The 14,230-nt window shown below is 41.3% G+C and overlaps 1 protein-coding gene across 1 annotated transcript; it reads right to left on the minus strand.

Annotated features, from left to right (window-relative positions):
* Positions 1 to 291: 291 nt before the first annotated feature.
* On the minus strand, positions 292 to 8,379 carry LOC149450929 (nicotinamide N-methyltransferase-like). The gene is made up of 4 exons (XM_089691247.1): positions 8,360 to 8,379; positions 5,005 to 5,262; positions 906 to 973; positions 292 to 635 (listed from the first exon to the last, which is right to left on the minus strand). The coding sequence occupies exons 1-4, from the start codon at positions 8,377 to 8,379 to the stop codon at positions 292 to 294; spliced, it is 690 nt and encodes a 229-aa protein (XP_089547373.1).
* Positions 8,380 to 14,230: the final 5,851 nt, after the last annotated feature.

The following is a 14,230-nucleotide window of genomic DNA, read 5'->3' on the forward strand; positions in this document are numbered from 1 at the left end:
TTTTTACTGCCACACTAGTGAGAAAAATATTTTTTTAAAAACATTTTTGGTCTTTTTCCTTTATATACTAGTTAAATACCTCCAAAAGAAAGCTCCACTTGTCTCACAAAAGTATGTAAAATACAGTGTTGCATGCCTAAGTATTTGTCATTCAAATTGTGACAGCGCTGAAAACTAAAAAAAGGCCTGGACTGGAAGAGGGTACAACAGCAGTCCGGTCTTCAAGTGTTTCAAATACATGTGCTCTTTCTACTGCAATGATGTGAATGGGGCCTAGACCTTCTGTTCTTTTTAAGCTGTGCAGAACACAACTGAATCAAAATCAATCAGATCACTCTCAGCCTTTCTTTGGGAAACCTCCAAATGGGTGATAACAAACCCCTCATTACTGAGCATACTTCTCAAGTCGCTTTCATTATATTTTACCATATGGAACCTCTCTCCCCCAACCACAAAGAATGTGCCATTTAAAGCTCCATAATATAACAAGTGCCCGCCAGGTTTCAGAAGCTTTGAGAATCTCGTGAAGTTTCTCACAAAATCTTCCAGGTCTTTGCTGATGACATCCACAACAGCCCAGAGGACCAGGCAGTCAGCTTGTGGTAGCACAATTGGGTCTGTGAAATTTTCCTGGTTGAGTCCAAATGGTCATTGGTTCAATCCCAGCCACGGCACCACCTGCCTGGAGTTTGCATGTTCTTCCTGTGACTGCGTGGGTTTCCTCCGGGTACTCTGGTTTCCTCCCACACTCCAAAGACATGCTGGTAGGTTAATTGGCTCCTGTCTAAAATTGTCCCTAGTATGTGTATGTATGAATGTAAGTTAGAGCCTTTAGATTGTACACCCCTTGAGGGTTAGGGACTGATGTGAATGTACAATATATATGTAAAGCGCTGTGTAAGTACCTGAAATAAATTTTACAATATGTGTAATTGCTGTCCTGAGTCCAGCATCCTTGTACTCACATTGGTCACTGGAAGGAAGGAGCACATCCCATGTCACCTATAACATTCAACTGATATTCTGAAATAAACAGTGAGGAACGGAAGTATTTGAACACCCTGCGATTTTGCAAGATCTCCCACTTAGAAATCATGGAGGGGTCTGAAATTCACATTGTAGGTGCATTCCCACTCTGAGAGACAGAATTTAAAAAAAAAATCAGGAAACCACATTGTATGATTTTAAAATAATGTATTTGTCTTGCACTGCTGAACAGAAGTATTTGAACACCTAAGAAACAGCAAGAATTCTGGCTCTCAAAGACCTGTTATTGTGCCTTTAACCACTTCCCGACCGGCCGTTGTATATAAACGGCCGGACGGTGGCACTGCAGGGTCGGGTGGCCGTCAATAAACGGCCTCCCCGCACCCTGCTTGTGCGCGCTCCCTGGGAGCGCGCAGCACCGCGATCCGGTGCCCGCTGTGTCCTCCGGACACAGTGAAACACCGATCGTCGGACGGGACCTCTGTACGAGGTCCCGATCATGTGATCACTGATTGGCCAATCAGTGATCACATGCAAAGTAGTAAGCAAGATGTCACTTGTGACATCATTGCTTACTACGTGTGAAATCTGTGAATGATCACAGAGGTCACATGGTACAAGGCTATTCACAAAAGCCTTGTACCATGTGACAAGCTGTGACCAATCACAGCTCACTCAGTTCTTCTCAATGAGTGCATGAATGCACACAGAGAGAAAGAGAAATGATTGCTTTTACATCCTATATGGGTGTAAAAGCAATCAGTGTAAAAAATAAAAAAAAAATCTTCATCACCCCTCACAAGTAGTACAGTAGTAGTACTGCTAGGGTGACAGTATGTAAAAAATAAAAATAAAAAATAATAAAATAAAAATGTAAAAAAAATGTTTAAAAATTATAATTTTTGCTTATAAACTAATTTGGATTTTTTTTTTTTACTAAAAAGATAACGGAATAAATTTTGGCTAAGATTTATGATGAAATATTATTTATTTGCAAAATTTTATAAAAAAAACACTTTTTTTCAAAATTTTTGGACATTTCATTTACATAGCAAAAAAAATACAAATCCCAGTGGTGAATAAATACCACCAAATTAAAGCTTTATCTATCTCAAAAAAATGGTAAAAAATTCATTTGGGTACAGTGTTGCATGACCGCGCAATTGTCATTCAAAGTGTGATAGCGCTAAAAGCTGAAAATTGCCCTGGTCAGGAAGGGGATAAAAGTGTCCGGTCTGGAAGTGGTTAAAGAGTCCACCTCTACTCCACTCATTAATCTAACTTAGTAGCACCTGTCTGAGCTCTTTAAAGACACCTGTCATGGGGCATTTTTATCTGCCACTGACACTAGAACTTTTCAGGCACAGTCCGACCCCTCTAAAGATTGAAGGACAGTAAGCTGGCCTTTTGTTTAGAAAGTTTGGAGACCCCTGATCTATGTGAATGCATAATGGAATGGATAAAATCAGCTTTCTAATTTTAAAAAATCTCTTACTTGTATAATGAGATGTTTTTATTTGCATACTTATAGTTTTTTCATGTTTATTTTACTTGTGTGTTGGTATTGTGCCTTGTTAAAAGTCCCATAGGCAGAAAAACTATTGTTTTGCATTCAAAAGTAAGAATCTATTTATTGCCATAGTGAGTATTTAGATTTTTTTTTTTTTTTTAAACTAGAAACTCTCCTCTTGCTTCTCCCCTTCTTCTCTCCTCCTTTTCTACTGCTCTCCCTTTCTTTTCCTCCTTCTCCTTCTCCTCTTCCTTCTCCTTATTGTGCTTCTCTCCTTCTCCTTTTCCCCTTCTCTTCTTTCTTTCTCCTTCTCTCCTCTTCTTCTCCTTCTCCTATTTTTCCTTCTGCCTTTCTCCTTTTCCTTCTCTTCTTCTCCTGTTCTGCTTCTACTTTTCTCTCCTTTTGCTTTTCTTCTCCTTTTTCTTCTCTTCTCCTTCTCTCATTCTCCTACTTTTCTCCTTCTCTCATTCTCCTTCTCATTTCTTGTTTTTCTTTTATCCTTCTTTCTCCCTGTCAGGGATCACCGCGACGCATGAGTCTACACATGCGTAGGTGTCCGACAAGACATGCAGGCAGGTGGGAACTAGGACCCAGGCGCGCCTGTCACCCAGGCGCGCCTGTCAGTGCCAGGCGGGCTATTTAAACCAGCCCTGCACAGACACAAGTTGCCATATGGTCTTCTTACCCTGTTCCTGCTAGTGTGGTTCCTGCTGATTGATTCGTTGCTGACCCTGCTGGATCCTGACTTTGCTGACTTCTCCTGCTCTGACCCCTGGCTCGTTTGACTACTCTTCTGGACAATTCTACTGATCTGAACTCCTGTTACCGAACCCGGCGAGTGACTTGACTATTCTTTGTCTGCTGCCTTGTACCACGCTGATGTCAGGAATGGACTGGCCAGCAATGGTGGGACTCACCTGCCTTTTGATCTGCAGTACCAGGGCTGGCCAGCGGGTGCTCCCAGCAATCAGAGACTCAACCTTTCAGCCAGCTAACACCTGGAACTGATTATACTGGTGTATTTAAGGGATGGCCAGACCTGCAGACTCTGCCTTGGTGTTGTGTTTGTCCTGGGCCCTGTATCTGTCCTGCATCCTGTTTCTGTTCCTTTGCTGACCCTGCCTGATCTGAACCGCTGCTGACTTCTCCTGCTCTGATCCCGGCTCGCTCCTGACCATCCCCCTGCCTGACCCTCTGTACCACGCTGCTTGCTACCTGTTCTGATCCCTGGCTTGTGACCCTGACCATCCCTCTGCCTGACCCTCTGTACTACGCTGCTTGCTACCTGCTGAACCTGGCCTGTGACCCCGACCAATCTCCGCTTGCTCCCCCTGTACCTACCTGCCCTATTGATATTGACCCGGCCTGCCTGACGACGCTTGCATTGTATGTACTGTTATCTGTGGGTGATTGGTTGGGTTTGTTTGCACTGTATTATGTTTTAGTATTGCACTGCGTTTATGTTTGTATTGTTAGTGTTAATAAATTATATTGTTTATCACATATCTGAAGTCTGCGTTTCCCTGCATCAGTCACATACCTCTGGTCATACCCGGGAGCCCTGACAGCTGATCCCACTATTACCGAACCGGCCTGTCTGACCACGCTTATTGCCCTGCTATCCATCCTCCCTGCACGGATCCGGTCACCACTGCTCAGGCCCATCTGCCTCTTCACGTCAGGGTCTCCACCTGTACACACTTCTGGCGGATCCCTCTACCACAGGTGGGTGTATTTAGGGGCCGCGACCTGGTCTCAGTCTGCTCCAAGTCCATCCCCACCATCAGGGGCCCTGGTAAACAGCAGACTGGGGCTTAGATTCCGCGCTCTGGGGAATCCTGTTCTGTGGAGTGCTAGAGGTACCGCCAGGCGGTGTCTGACACTCCCTCTCCTTCTTTTCATTTTCTTTCTCTCCTCCTTTTCTCCTTCTCCTCCTCTCCTTCTTCTCTTTTTCTCCTCCTCCTCCTCTCCTTCTCCTCCTCTCCTTCTCCTTTTCTCCTTCTCCTCCTCTTCCTTATCTTTTTTCTCCTTCTCTCCTTCCCCTTTTGTTCTTCTCCTTTTTTCTTTTATACTTTTTCTCTCCTCCTCCCCTCCTGCCTTTTTTCTTCCACAAGGAAATAGGGCCCACTGTGCACTCACTGCACACATTAGGAGTGTGATCTGTACTAGGTGACAATAGGCAGAATGGCAGCGGTGTGCCAGTTTCTTGAATACTCTCTGCATTCTGGCACCTGGCATTGAAAGAAGTCTCTATCCAGTGCTCAAGTGGGAGGTTGGTTCAGGAATTCCATTCTAACATGATTACATTTGATTTTAGTGAAGTATTAAGGCATTATGAACATTCTCTTTTATCCCCTTGTGATATTACCAACTGATTTACAAATCTTCCCACAAGTTGAATTAGCTAAGTAAATGGGGAAAAAAAGTTTTAAAAGTTATGTCTGCCCCCCACTCCCAGCACTACTGGCTTGTCATGCCAGGCATACAAAAATTGGGAGATACTGTACCTCTTTCCTGCCATTTGTGCATTAATTGTACAGGCGTGTGACCAGTCAAATGCTCCGGTCCGGCTGCCCTTCCATTTTTTTACTTCTACAATACAGTGGTCAGTAGGCTTGAGAAGGATGATATCTCTGAAATAGTTCTGCACTGAAAAGAGATGATGGATGACAGGACCCATGCTGATGGCAATCAATACGTCTCCTTTAATGTCACCTGCAGCAAAAGATTCAAAACAAGCTTTAAGGAGAGCTGTGGTATGGTCTCTATGCAATGCAGTTCATTTCAGAACATCCATCTGAACATGCTGAATTGACAGCAAGAATGACACACTATCCTGTCTACAGTAATTGTACATTAAATATTTAGAAATAATTGGAACAGGTAGCAGTGGGGTTTTTTTAGGTGCATGTATTACATGCTAACACTAAATATTAATTAAAATATTACAGTTTATTTTAAACAAATACATAAAATATTCTAAACAGAAACAGATATAGTTCCATAGTATATATCCGAAATGTGCCATTTAATGGATTTAAATTGAGTTCCTCAAACACAGACTCTTCCATATGTTTCACCAACTTGGCTTCTTCAGGAAGCAAACCTGTGCATTAGATACTAATAGTAATAGAAAGACATAGATAAGAAATGTATCCAACAACAATAATAATACTATATACAGGCATGCAGACAAAGGGAATCAAACTTCCCCTATTACCCAATCCAGCTAGTCTGCATACATCTCAGACTTAGCACATCAAGGACTCGACCAGATAGAGTCACAGGAGGAAACCCATGGAGTCCACAGGGGTGGAGCCACAGCGGCACAAGGCAAACCGAAGAGGGAATATATTGACCAGAGAATAATCCTAATGAAATACAATCATTATTGGCTACAAAATATTCTATATTTATATTTCATTATATATGTAGCATCACTGTATACTGCCATAAAATGATACTCGCTAACAAAATGCAGTGAAACCGTTCACTAGGGGGAGCCAGAGTATTGCAATGATGATAATAAGTGGGGCCTATTCACTAGAGGAGTGATAAATTTTTTTTATAAAAAACAACAAAGAACTATTAAAGATGAATGTTTTAGCCTGATATAATTTATGGTGGAGTGCAATTACTCCACAAGATATATTAGAAATGAACTATGAAGGTAAATGCATATAATAGGAAAGGGGAAGTCAGTTTCCATTACCATTACTATTAAATCCAACAAAATCCATAATAAATATAAATAAGGTACCTTGTACCCAGGACTAGATCCCAAATATGCCATAAACAGGCCAGCTTTAGTTCTAGAAGTTTAAGCAAAAAATACCAACTGCATAAGCAATTAGCCCTTTGAAGGAATATAAATGTAATATATTTACAAAGATATCTCAAAATTTGGCTAGCGGATAACAAAAAAGTTCCTATATGCATCTCTGGCTCCTCCAGGACTGCGGCAAAATAACTACCAAGGTTTCGGGTCTAATAGCCCTTCTACCTGGACGGTGACTGACGTTACAGCCCAGACATATTATTGTAGTCTGCACATGCGCACTGTTGGGTTGCCACCTCATCGCTATCAAACCGAACACATTTAATACACAGGTTCTGAGGCTAATTTAATGCAGATAAGGCACCAAGTGAGTTTAATTACCACCTTAATCAGCCGCTGAGTCTGTGTAATTAATATGTGTTCAATTTTAAAGGGATGAGGTGGCAACCCTCACACACTGGCTTCCATCTGCCCACAGAACACTACCAATCCACAGGAAGCACACCACAAGACAGGCAAATGAATGGGAGGCAAAAAGCTTACCTGAATGCATAGGAGAAGTTGTAAACCTACACATAGCACCATCTTGTGGTTATAAAGAAGATGGTTCGGTGGAGGACATTAGATGTGTAAACAGACTTAAATCGGCATCTGGGGTGTATATATATATACCTCTAAGATTGTCGAGAGATAAGCGTCCTCACCCTTCTCTGGGGGAATGTGATAGGGATGGTAGGGAAATACTGTGCCTTGGCAGAAACTCCAAAAATGGGCGCAGGATAACACTGGGGGACAAAGACTTCCCAGGGAAAGCCCAAATGCCCTACATGTCTGTACAATTGCCAAAAAAAGCCATCTCTGAGGACCTGCTCCAAATTTGAAGCCACAAGAAAGAACCTTCCCACAGCACAGGGTCATAGTCATAGGTGAATCCCAGCCAAACGAGTACGCCGACAACAAAATCAATACCATTAAAAGTCTGTATGCATAGATACATACATGATCTCATCCATATCTGATCAATGTAAGCATAACAAAGTAATGCAATATAGAAGTATTACCATTCAGAAAAGTTACATATATTACAACAATTTTACAAACAGTACATTGTTAACCGATAATAATACAGAATTATGTTAAAAATAAATCAAATCTTGGATATGGGTTCTACCCATTTTAACTGACCAAAGCGGTTTATTACAGGACAATTTCATAGAAATGGAGTCCTGGGTACTGTAAAGCATGCAACCAATATATCCATCTTCTTTCAATTTGCAGTAGTGTCCTATTTATCCCCCCCTCGTTTAATGGAGGGGACATGTTCCAATGCAAAGAAACCAATGGAATGCAAGTCAAATCCATGATAGAGTCCTTCATGTCAACTAATAGGAGTTTCTAATTTTTTCTTGGATATTAAGGAAACATACTCTCTGATGTGTTTATAGAATGGAAGTTTCATCTTCCCAACATAAAACGCACCACACCTACACTTCATAAGGTAAATCACGCCAATGGTTTGGCATGTTATACCACACTTGGGACTGAGGATTTGGTTATTTGGAAGAATAATGTTCCTACCTTTTAGGGTGAAGCAACAGTAATTACATCTACCACAGGGAAAGGAACTGACTGTGGATAACAGAGAAGTTACTTGATTAGAGTAATTACTTCAAACTAGTTGATCTCTTAAAGATGTTGAGCGTTTGAATGTAATCTCTAGATAAGGTTTGATATATTTACTGATACATTCATCAGAATTTAGTAGGTACTGATATTTTTTATAAATATTTCTTATGGTTTGATGAAGTCTGTTGTACCGAGTAAAAATCCATGTAATTTTTATTGTGTTGTTCTCCTAGGCTTATATATTAAAGATTTCTCCTGTTGAGTCATTCTATTATAAGCCTTTTTGGGGCAGGATTTACAATATCCCCTGGCCAGTAGTAGCTCTTGTAGGGCCTTAGTTGCATAACAAAAATCTATATCATTAGTATAGTTCTGCTTTATCCTTAAATATTGGCTGTAGTGGATACTTCTAATCAATTAATCTGTATGTGAACTAGTAGCATGTATTATGGTATTACCTGCTGATGGTTTTCTGCATAGTGTCCCATCTGTATTAAAAAAAATCTCCACATCTAGAAAAGTGATTTGTTCAGAGCGATAATTATATGTAAATTTAAGGTTGAATCTATCATACCTCAATAGTTCTAAAAATGTCAACAGTCGGTCCTTTGATCCTGCCCAAATCATGAAAATATCATCGATATAACGATTCCAAGATATTATGCAACTTAAATCATCACAAGAAAACAAGTCCCGCTCCCACCCCACCAGGTACAAATTGGCATATGAGGGAGCTCATCGCATCCCCATGGCAACGCCTTGTACCTGGAAGAAGTGGGAGCATTTAAACATGAATATGTTATGAGTCAAGATAGATTCCCAAATTTGTAACACTAAATCATTATAATCCCATGAATACCAAGATTGTGAGGAATCGAATTGTAATGGGCTTCAACATCTAACTACACTCCTTTAGGCACTTGTATGCCTTCAATGATTCTTAGCAACATTCTTAGCTATAAAAAAAGAAAAAAGGGTTTTGACATGTGGACAGAGATATTGGGTAGTAAGGGAGGTTTGATTCCCCTTGTCACCATGCAAGTATACAGTATTATTACTGTTGTTGGATGCATTTCTTATCTATGTATTTGTATTACTATTAGTATTTCATGCACAAGTTTGCTTCCTGAAGAAGCTAAGTTGGCGAAACATATAGAAGAGCGTGTGTTTGAGGATCTCAATTTAAATCCATCAAATGGCACATATTGGATATATATTATGGAACTATATCAGTTTCTTTTTAGAATCTTTTTATGTATTTGTTTAAAATAATGTAATATTTTAATTAATATTTAGTGTTGGTTTGTAATATATTCACCTAAAAACCCCACTCCTATTTGTTCCAATTATTTTTATACCTTATGTTACAAGGGGTGAGTGTTTCCCAGTCAGTGAGGTGCAGTTTACCCACATTTCCCACCCGCATTTAAAATGAATGTATGGTACATTAAATATTGTTCACACAAATCCTATAACATTAAATATACATCAACTATAACATGTTCTGACAATTATGCAGCACTATCAATATAAATCATGCATATAATTTAATGGTCTGTTCATTCAAAACTGATATTGCAGTTATTAAATTTTCCCATAGGGTTCAATGTAAATCAGGTTAATCCGTTCTGACTCCTATGAATGTGGTCGCAAACCGAATTTGATCGCCAACCGAATCAAACTTTCCCATAAGGTTGTTTTTGTTTTTGAATCACAAAAATATGAAGCAAAGCACAGTACAGTGCAGCACAGTATGAAGAGAGAAAACACTAACCTTGCTTGAGACAACTTCTGGCATGGAGGACAGGAAGGCGGGTGGGAGGCGGTTATTGTTCGGAGGGAGAGTCCCCCTCCATAAGGACATTGGGGAGATCTACTTCAGGGGTTTCCTCTCTTCTTTGTCTCTTAGCTGCAGGCTCAGTTTTGGTGAAAAATCTGTCCACTGTTATTTGTCTTTTCCTGCGCTGCATAACCCTCCAGAATTGAGAGACCACGCTATCATTCATCAGATTCAACACTCTGTTCATTACAGTTATGTTGATGCTTCTCAAAAAAAGCATGGCACTCATTCCCTTTTCCATAATGTATTTTATAGCATCACTGCTAACCTCCTCCCTGTCTTCCTCTTCCTCAGTGGAATGCTCCTCAATAAGCACCTTCTGCCGCTCACTGTGGAGTTCAGAAAGATCTTCCGTAGTCAGCTCCTCCTTATGTTCCTCAACAAGCTCCTCTATATCTCCATCATCGACGTCCAGACCCATACTCTTGCCCATGGACACAATCTCCTCCACTGCGTCTGCATCAGACCCTTCAAAGTCAACTTTATTGACTCATTCTGGCCACAGTTTCCTCCAGGCTGAGTGTTAGGTCCGGTACATGACATCTTCCCAGGCTTTGTCAACGAGGTTGATGCAGTGGAGAACATTGAAATGTTTCTTCCAGAACTCTTTCAGACTCAAGGATGTCGCCTCAGTGACATTAACCCCCCTGGCGGTATTCCCGGGTGTAGCTCAGGGTAAAGTTTCAGCACCACAAGTGGTAACCCCGAGCTACACTCGGGAATACCCTGCAGCGTTGCTCCGGGATCTCTTCTCCACTTACCTTGTCCTACACTCCCACAATGTCCCCCCTGTAGCGTCCCCGGCCATGTCCTCGGGCCGATGCCGGCATCTGTCTTCTCGGTTCCGTTCCCTGCGATGTCGGGACGTACGGGGGACGAAACTGGTGGGAAATTTTAACATTTTAAAAATGACATTCATTAAATTCACTAAAATCACATAGTAAATCATTACTGTGTCAAACCATTTCACATACATTTTGTCCCGAGTGCTTTGTCCTGTGCCCTGCCTGCATTTTTACTGTTTTTTCTGCCTGGAAACTGAGAAATGTCCATGGAGTCCAAAAAGCGTCCCTTTAGGTCAAAAGTGGTTTTAGACCGGCTAGAGAACAGCGATAGTAAATTAGAACCACTTGCAGAATTGAGTGATAATGATTCGTGGGGAAATTCGTCATCAGACACTGAAAACGATTTTGCGACTTTGCTCAGTGATGTGCGAACTGGCGCTTTATTTCAAATTTCAGTGTTTTTGGTTTGATTATATTATTGAATTAAATATATTATTATTATATTATAATTTTTTATTATTATTTATTAAATTATAATTTATGATTTCGTGTTTCAAAGACTAGACTCTTGTTCGGACAGATTTCAGTGAGTTATTCCTAAAAATTACAGGCCTACAATAAAAAAACGACATATTTCCATGCAAAAAATTTACTGCTTTGAGCACAGAAATATGAACATAATCAGACCGCTAGGGAGGTTAAAACACCTAGTGAAGAGCGCCTTTGTGTACAGCTTCTTGAAGTTGCAGATCACTCGCTGGTCCATGGGCTGCAGAAGAGGTGTCGTGTTGGGGGGGAGGAACTTGACCTTATGAAGTCATACTCAGTGTCCATATCATCCACCAAGGCTGGAGGCTCTGCCAGGGCACCTTTCAGGCAGTTGGTTGTCAGACAGATATTTTCTTATGGTGAGTGCGAACACCTCGTGCAGCCATTCCATGAACAATTGCCTTTTAACCCAAGCTTTTGCATTGGCCCTCCACGTGACAGGCAGTCTGGCCTTGTTCACATTCTGTTCCCTGAATGCATGAGGGGTCTGGGAATGGTACACCAGTAGTGGCTTAATCTTCAGATTGGAGTTTGCTTTCGCACACAGCAAAAGGGTCACTCTGTCCTTCATGGGCTTGTGCCCCGGCACTGCCTTTTCCTCCTGTGTGATATAGGTTCTGTTCGGCATCTTTTTCCAGAAGAGCCCGGTTTCATCACAGTTTCAACACTTGTTGAGTGACTAATCCTTCTTCCTTTATGAATTCTGCAAATTCTTTCTTGTTGGCTTCTGCAGTGGCCTTGTTAGAACTGGAAGCCTCACCACGTCCTATTAAACTGTGGATGCCACTTCTCTTACGGGATTTTTCAAACCACCCTCTACTGGCTTTATATTCTTCACTTGCTGCACTTGTAGAGGGTTTTTTTTTGTTGCAGGAAATCACTGTGCAATTTCCTGGCTTTTTCACAGATCATAGCTTCACTAACACTGTACCTGTCAGCTGTTTCTCATTCAACCACACTAAAAGGTTTTTCCACCTCTTCCAGCACTTGCATCCTTTACTTGGTTAACATTGTTACTCCTTTTCCCACATAAGTTCCTTTGATGGCAGCTTTTTTCTTCAAAATAGTCGAGATTATTGACTTCACCATCTTGCACACCAAGGCCAGATCAGTCACACAAATACCACGGTCATGCTTTTCTACAATTTCCTTCTCCAACTCAATGGTTATTTTCTTCACAATCCTATTTTTACCATTCTTGCTCTGAACCTTCATTACCACTCTGCACTTTCTTGTCACCTTCATTGCCGCTCTGCACTTTCTTGTCACCTTAATTACTGCTCCGCACTTTCTTCTTACCACCATTCTTGCTCTGCACTTTCTTTTTACCACCATGCTTGCTCTGCACATTCTTGCCACCTTCATTATCGCTCTGCACATTCTTGTCACCTTTATTACTGCTCTGCACGTTCTTGTCACCTTCATTACCGCTCTGCACATTCTTGTCACCTTTATTACCGCTCTGCATGTTCTTGTCACCTTCATTGCCGCTCTGCACATTCTTGTCACCTTCATTACTGCTCTGCACATTCTTGTCACCTTTATTACCGCTCTGCACGTTTTTGTCAACTTCATTACCGCTCTGCACGTTCTTGTCACCTTCATTAACGCTCTGCACATTCTTGTCACCTTCATTACAGCTCTGCACTTTCTTTTTACCACCATGCTTGCTCTGCACTTTCTTGTCACCTTCATTACTGCTCTGCACGTTCTTGTCACCTTCATTACTACTCTGCACGTTCTTGTCACCTTCATTACTGCTCTGCACGTTCTTGTCACCTTCATTACTGCTCTGCACATTCTTGTCACCTTCATTACCGCTCTGCACGTTTTTGTCACCTTCATTACAACTCTGCACGTTCTTGTCACCTTCATTAACGCTCTGCACATTCTTGTCACCTTCATTAACGCTCTGCAAATTCTTGTCACCTTCATTACTGCTCTGCATGTTTTTGTCACCTTCATTACAGCTCTGCACGTTTTTGTCACCTTCATTACCGCTCTGCACATTCTTGTCACCTTCATTAACGCTCTGCACATTCTTGTCACCTTCATTACAGCTCTGCACTTTCTTTTTACCACCATGCTTGCTCTGCACTTTCTTGTCACCTTCATTAGTGCTCTGCACATTCTTGTCACCTTCATTACTGCTCTGCATGTTCTTGTCACCTTCATTACTGCTCTGCATGTTCTTGTCACCTTCATTACTGCTCTGCATGTTTTTGTCACCTTCATTACTGCTCTGCACTTTCTTTTTACCACCATGCTTGCTCTGCACATTTCTGTCAACTTCATTAGCGCTCTGCACATTCTTGTTACCTTCATTACCACTCTGCACTTTCTTTTCAACAACATGCTTGCTCTGCACATTCTTGTCACCTTCATTACTGCTCCGCACTTTCTTCTTACCACCATTCTTGCTCTGAATTTTTTTGGAACCATACTGGATGTCCAGTACAGTATGTGCTAAAAAGCACACAAAAAAGCTTTACAGCAAGTGTGCATAGGAATGTACAGTACAGTATGTGCTAAACAGCACACCAAAAAGCTTCTCAGTACTGTAAGTGTCTTCACAGTGCACTTTCAGTGTCTGTCTGTGACTGCAATCTCGCCTACAGGAAGTCACGTGTCAGAGCAGGGAAGATGGCCACAGCTCGTGTTCGTGAACTGAAGCGGAGTTCGCAAACCGAAGCAAAATTTTTGCGCACTCTTCTGTTCGTGCATCGAGGTTGTGCGTGAACATAAGCATTAGTGAACCAAGGTATCACTGTATTTAGTGGAAGGGCCTTCCTAAAACATAGAAATTTCTTAGCCAATCGACAAATAACCTTGGGATACCGTACTTTAACAAAGTCGCCCACAGATGGCCATGTTCAACTCTGTCAAAGGCTTTAGCTTGGTCTAAACCCACAACATACTTCCCTTGCCCAATAACCTTTCACCTCTCAAACGCTTCCCTCTTTTTTAAAGTAATGAAAAGGATGTTAACAAAATACATATGGAAAAATAAAAACCTAGAATATCATATGACTTGTTAAGTAGAAAAAAGGAGAAGGGAGGTTTGGGAGTACCAGATATTAAGAGGTATTATAGAGCAGCAGTCCTAGCGAGAATTTATGATTGGACACATAACCAAGAAGGGAAAAGCTGGGTTC

Source organism: Staurois parvus, unplaced genomic scaffold (assembly GCF_062004578.1).
Source record: "Staurois parvus isolate SC_StPar_1 unplaced genomic scaffold, SC_StPar_1.0 ptg000558l, whole genome shotgun sequence".
Taxonomy (NCBI): domain Eukaryota; kingdom Metazoa; phylum Chordata; class Amphibia; order Anura; family Ranidae; genus Staurois; species Staurois parvus.

Coding starts and splice junctions, on each gene's coding strand:
- LOC149450929 (XM_089691247.1), bottom strand. CDS start 8,379: ATGCAGAAAACCATCAGCAG. Junction 974..5,004: donor GCACAAATGGCAGGAAAGAG/GTACAGTATCTC, acceptor CCTTCCTTCCAG/TGACCAATGTGAGTACAAGG. Junction 636..905: donor TATTGTAAAATTTATTTCAG/GTACTTACACAG, acceptor CATTTGGACTCA/ACCAGGAAAATTTCACAGAC.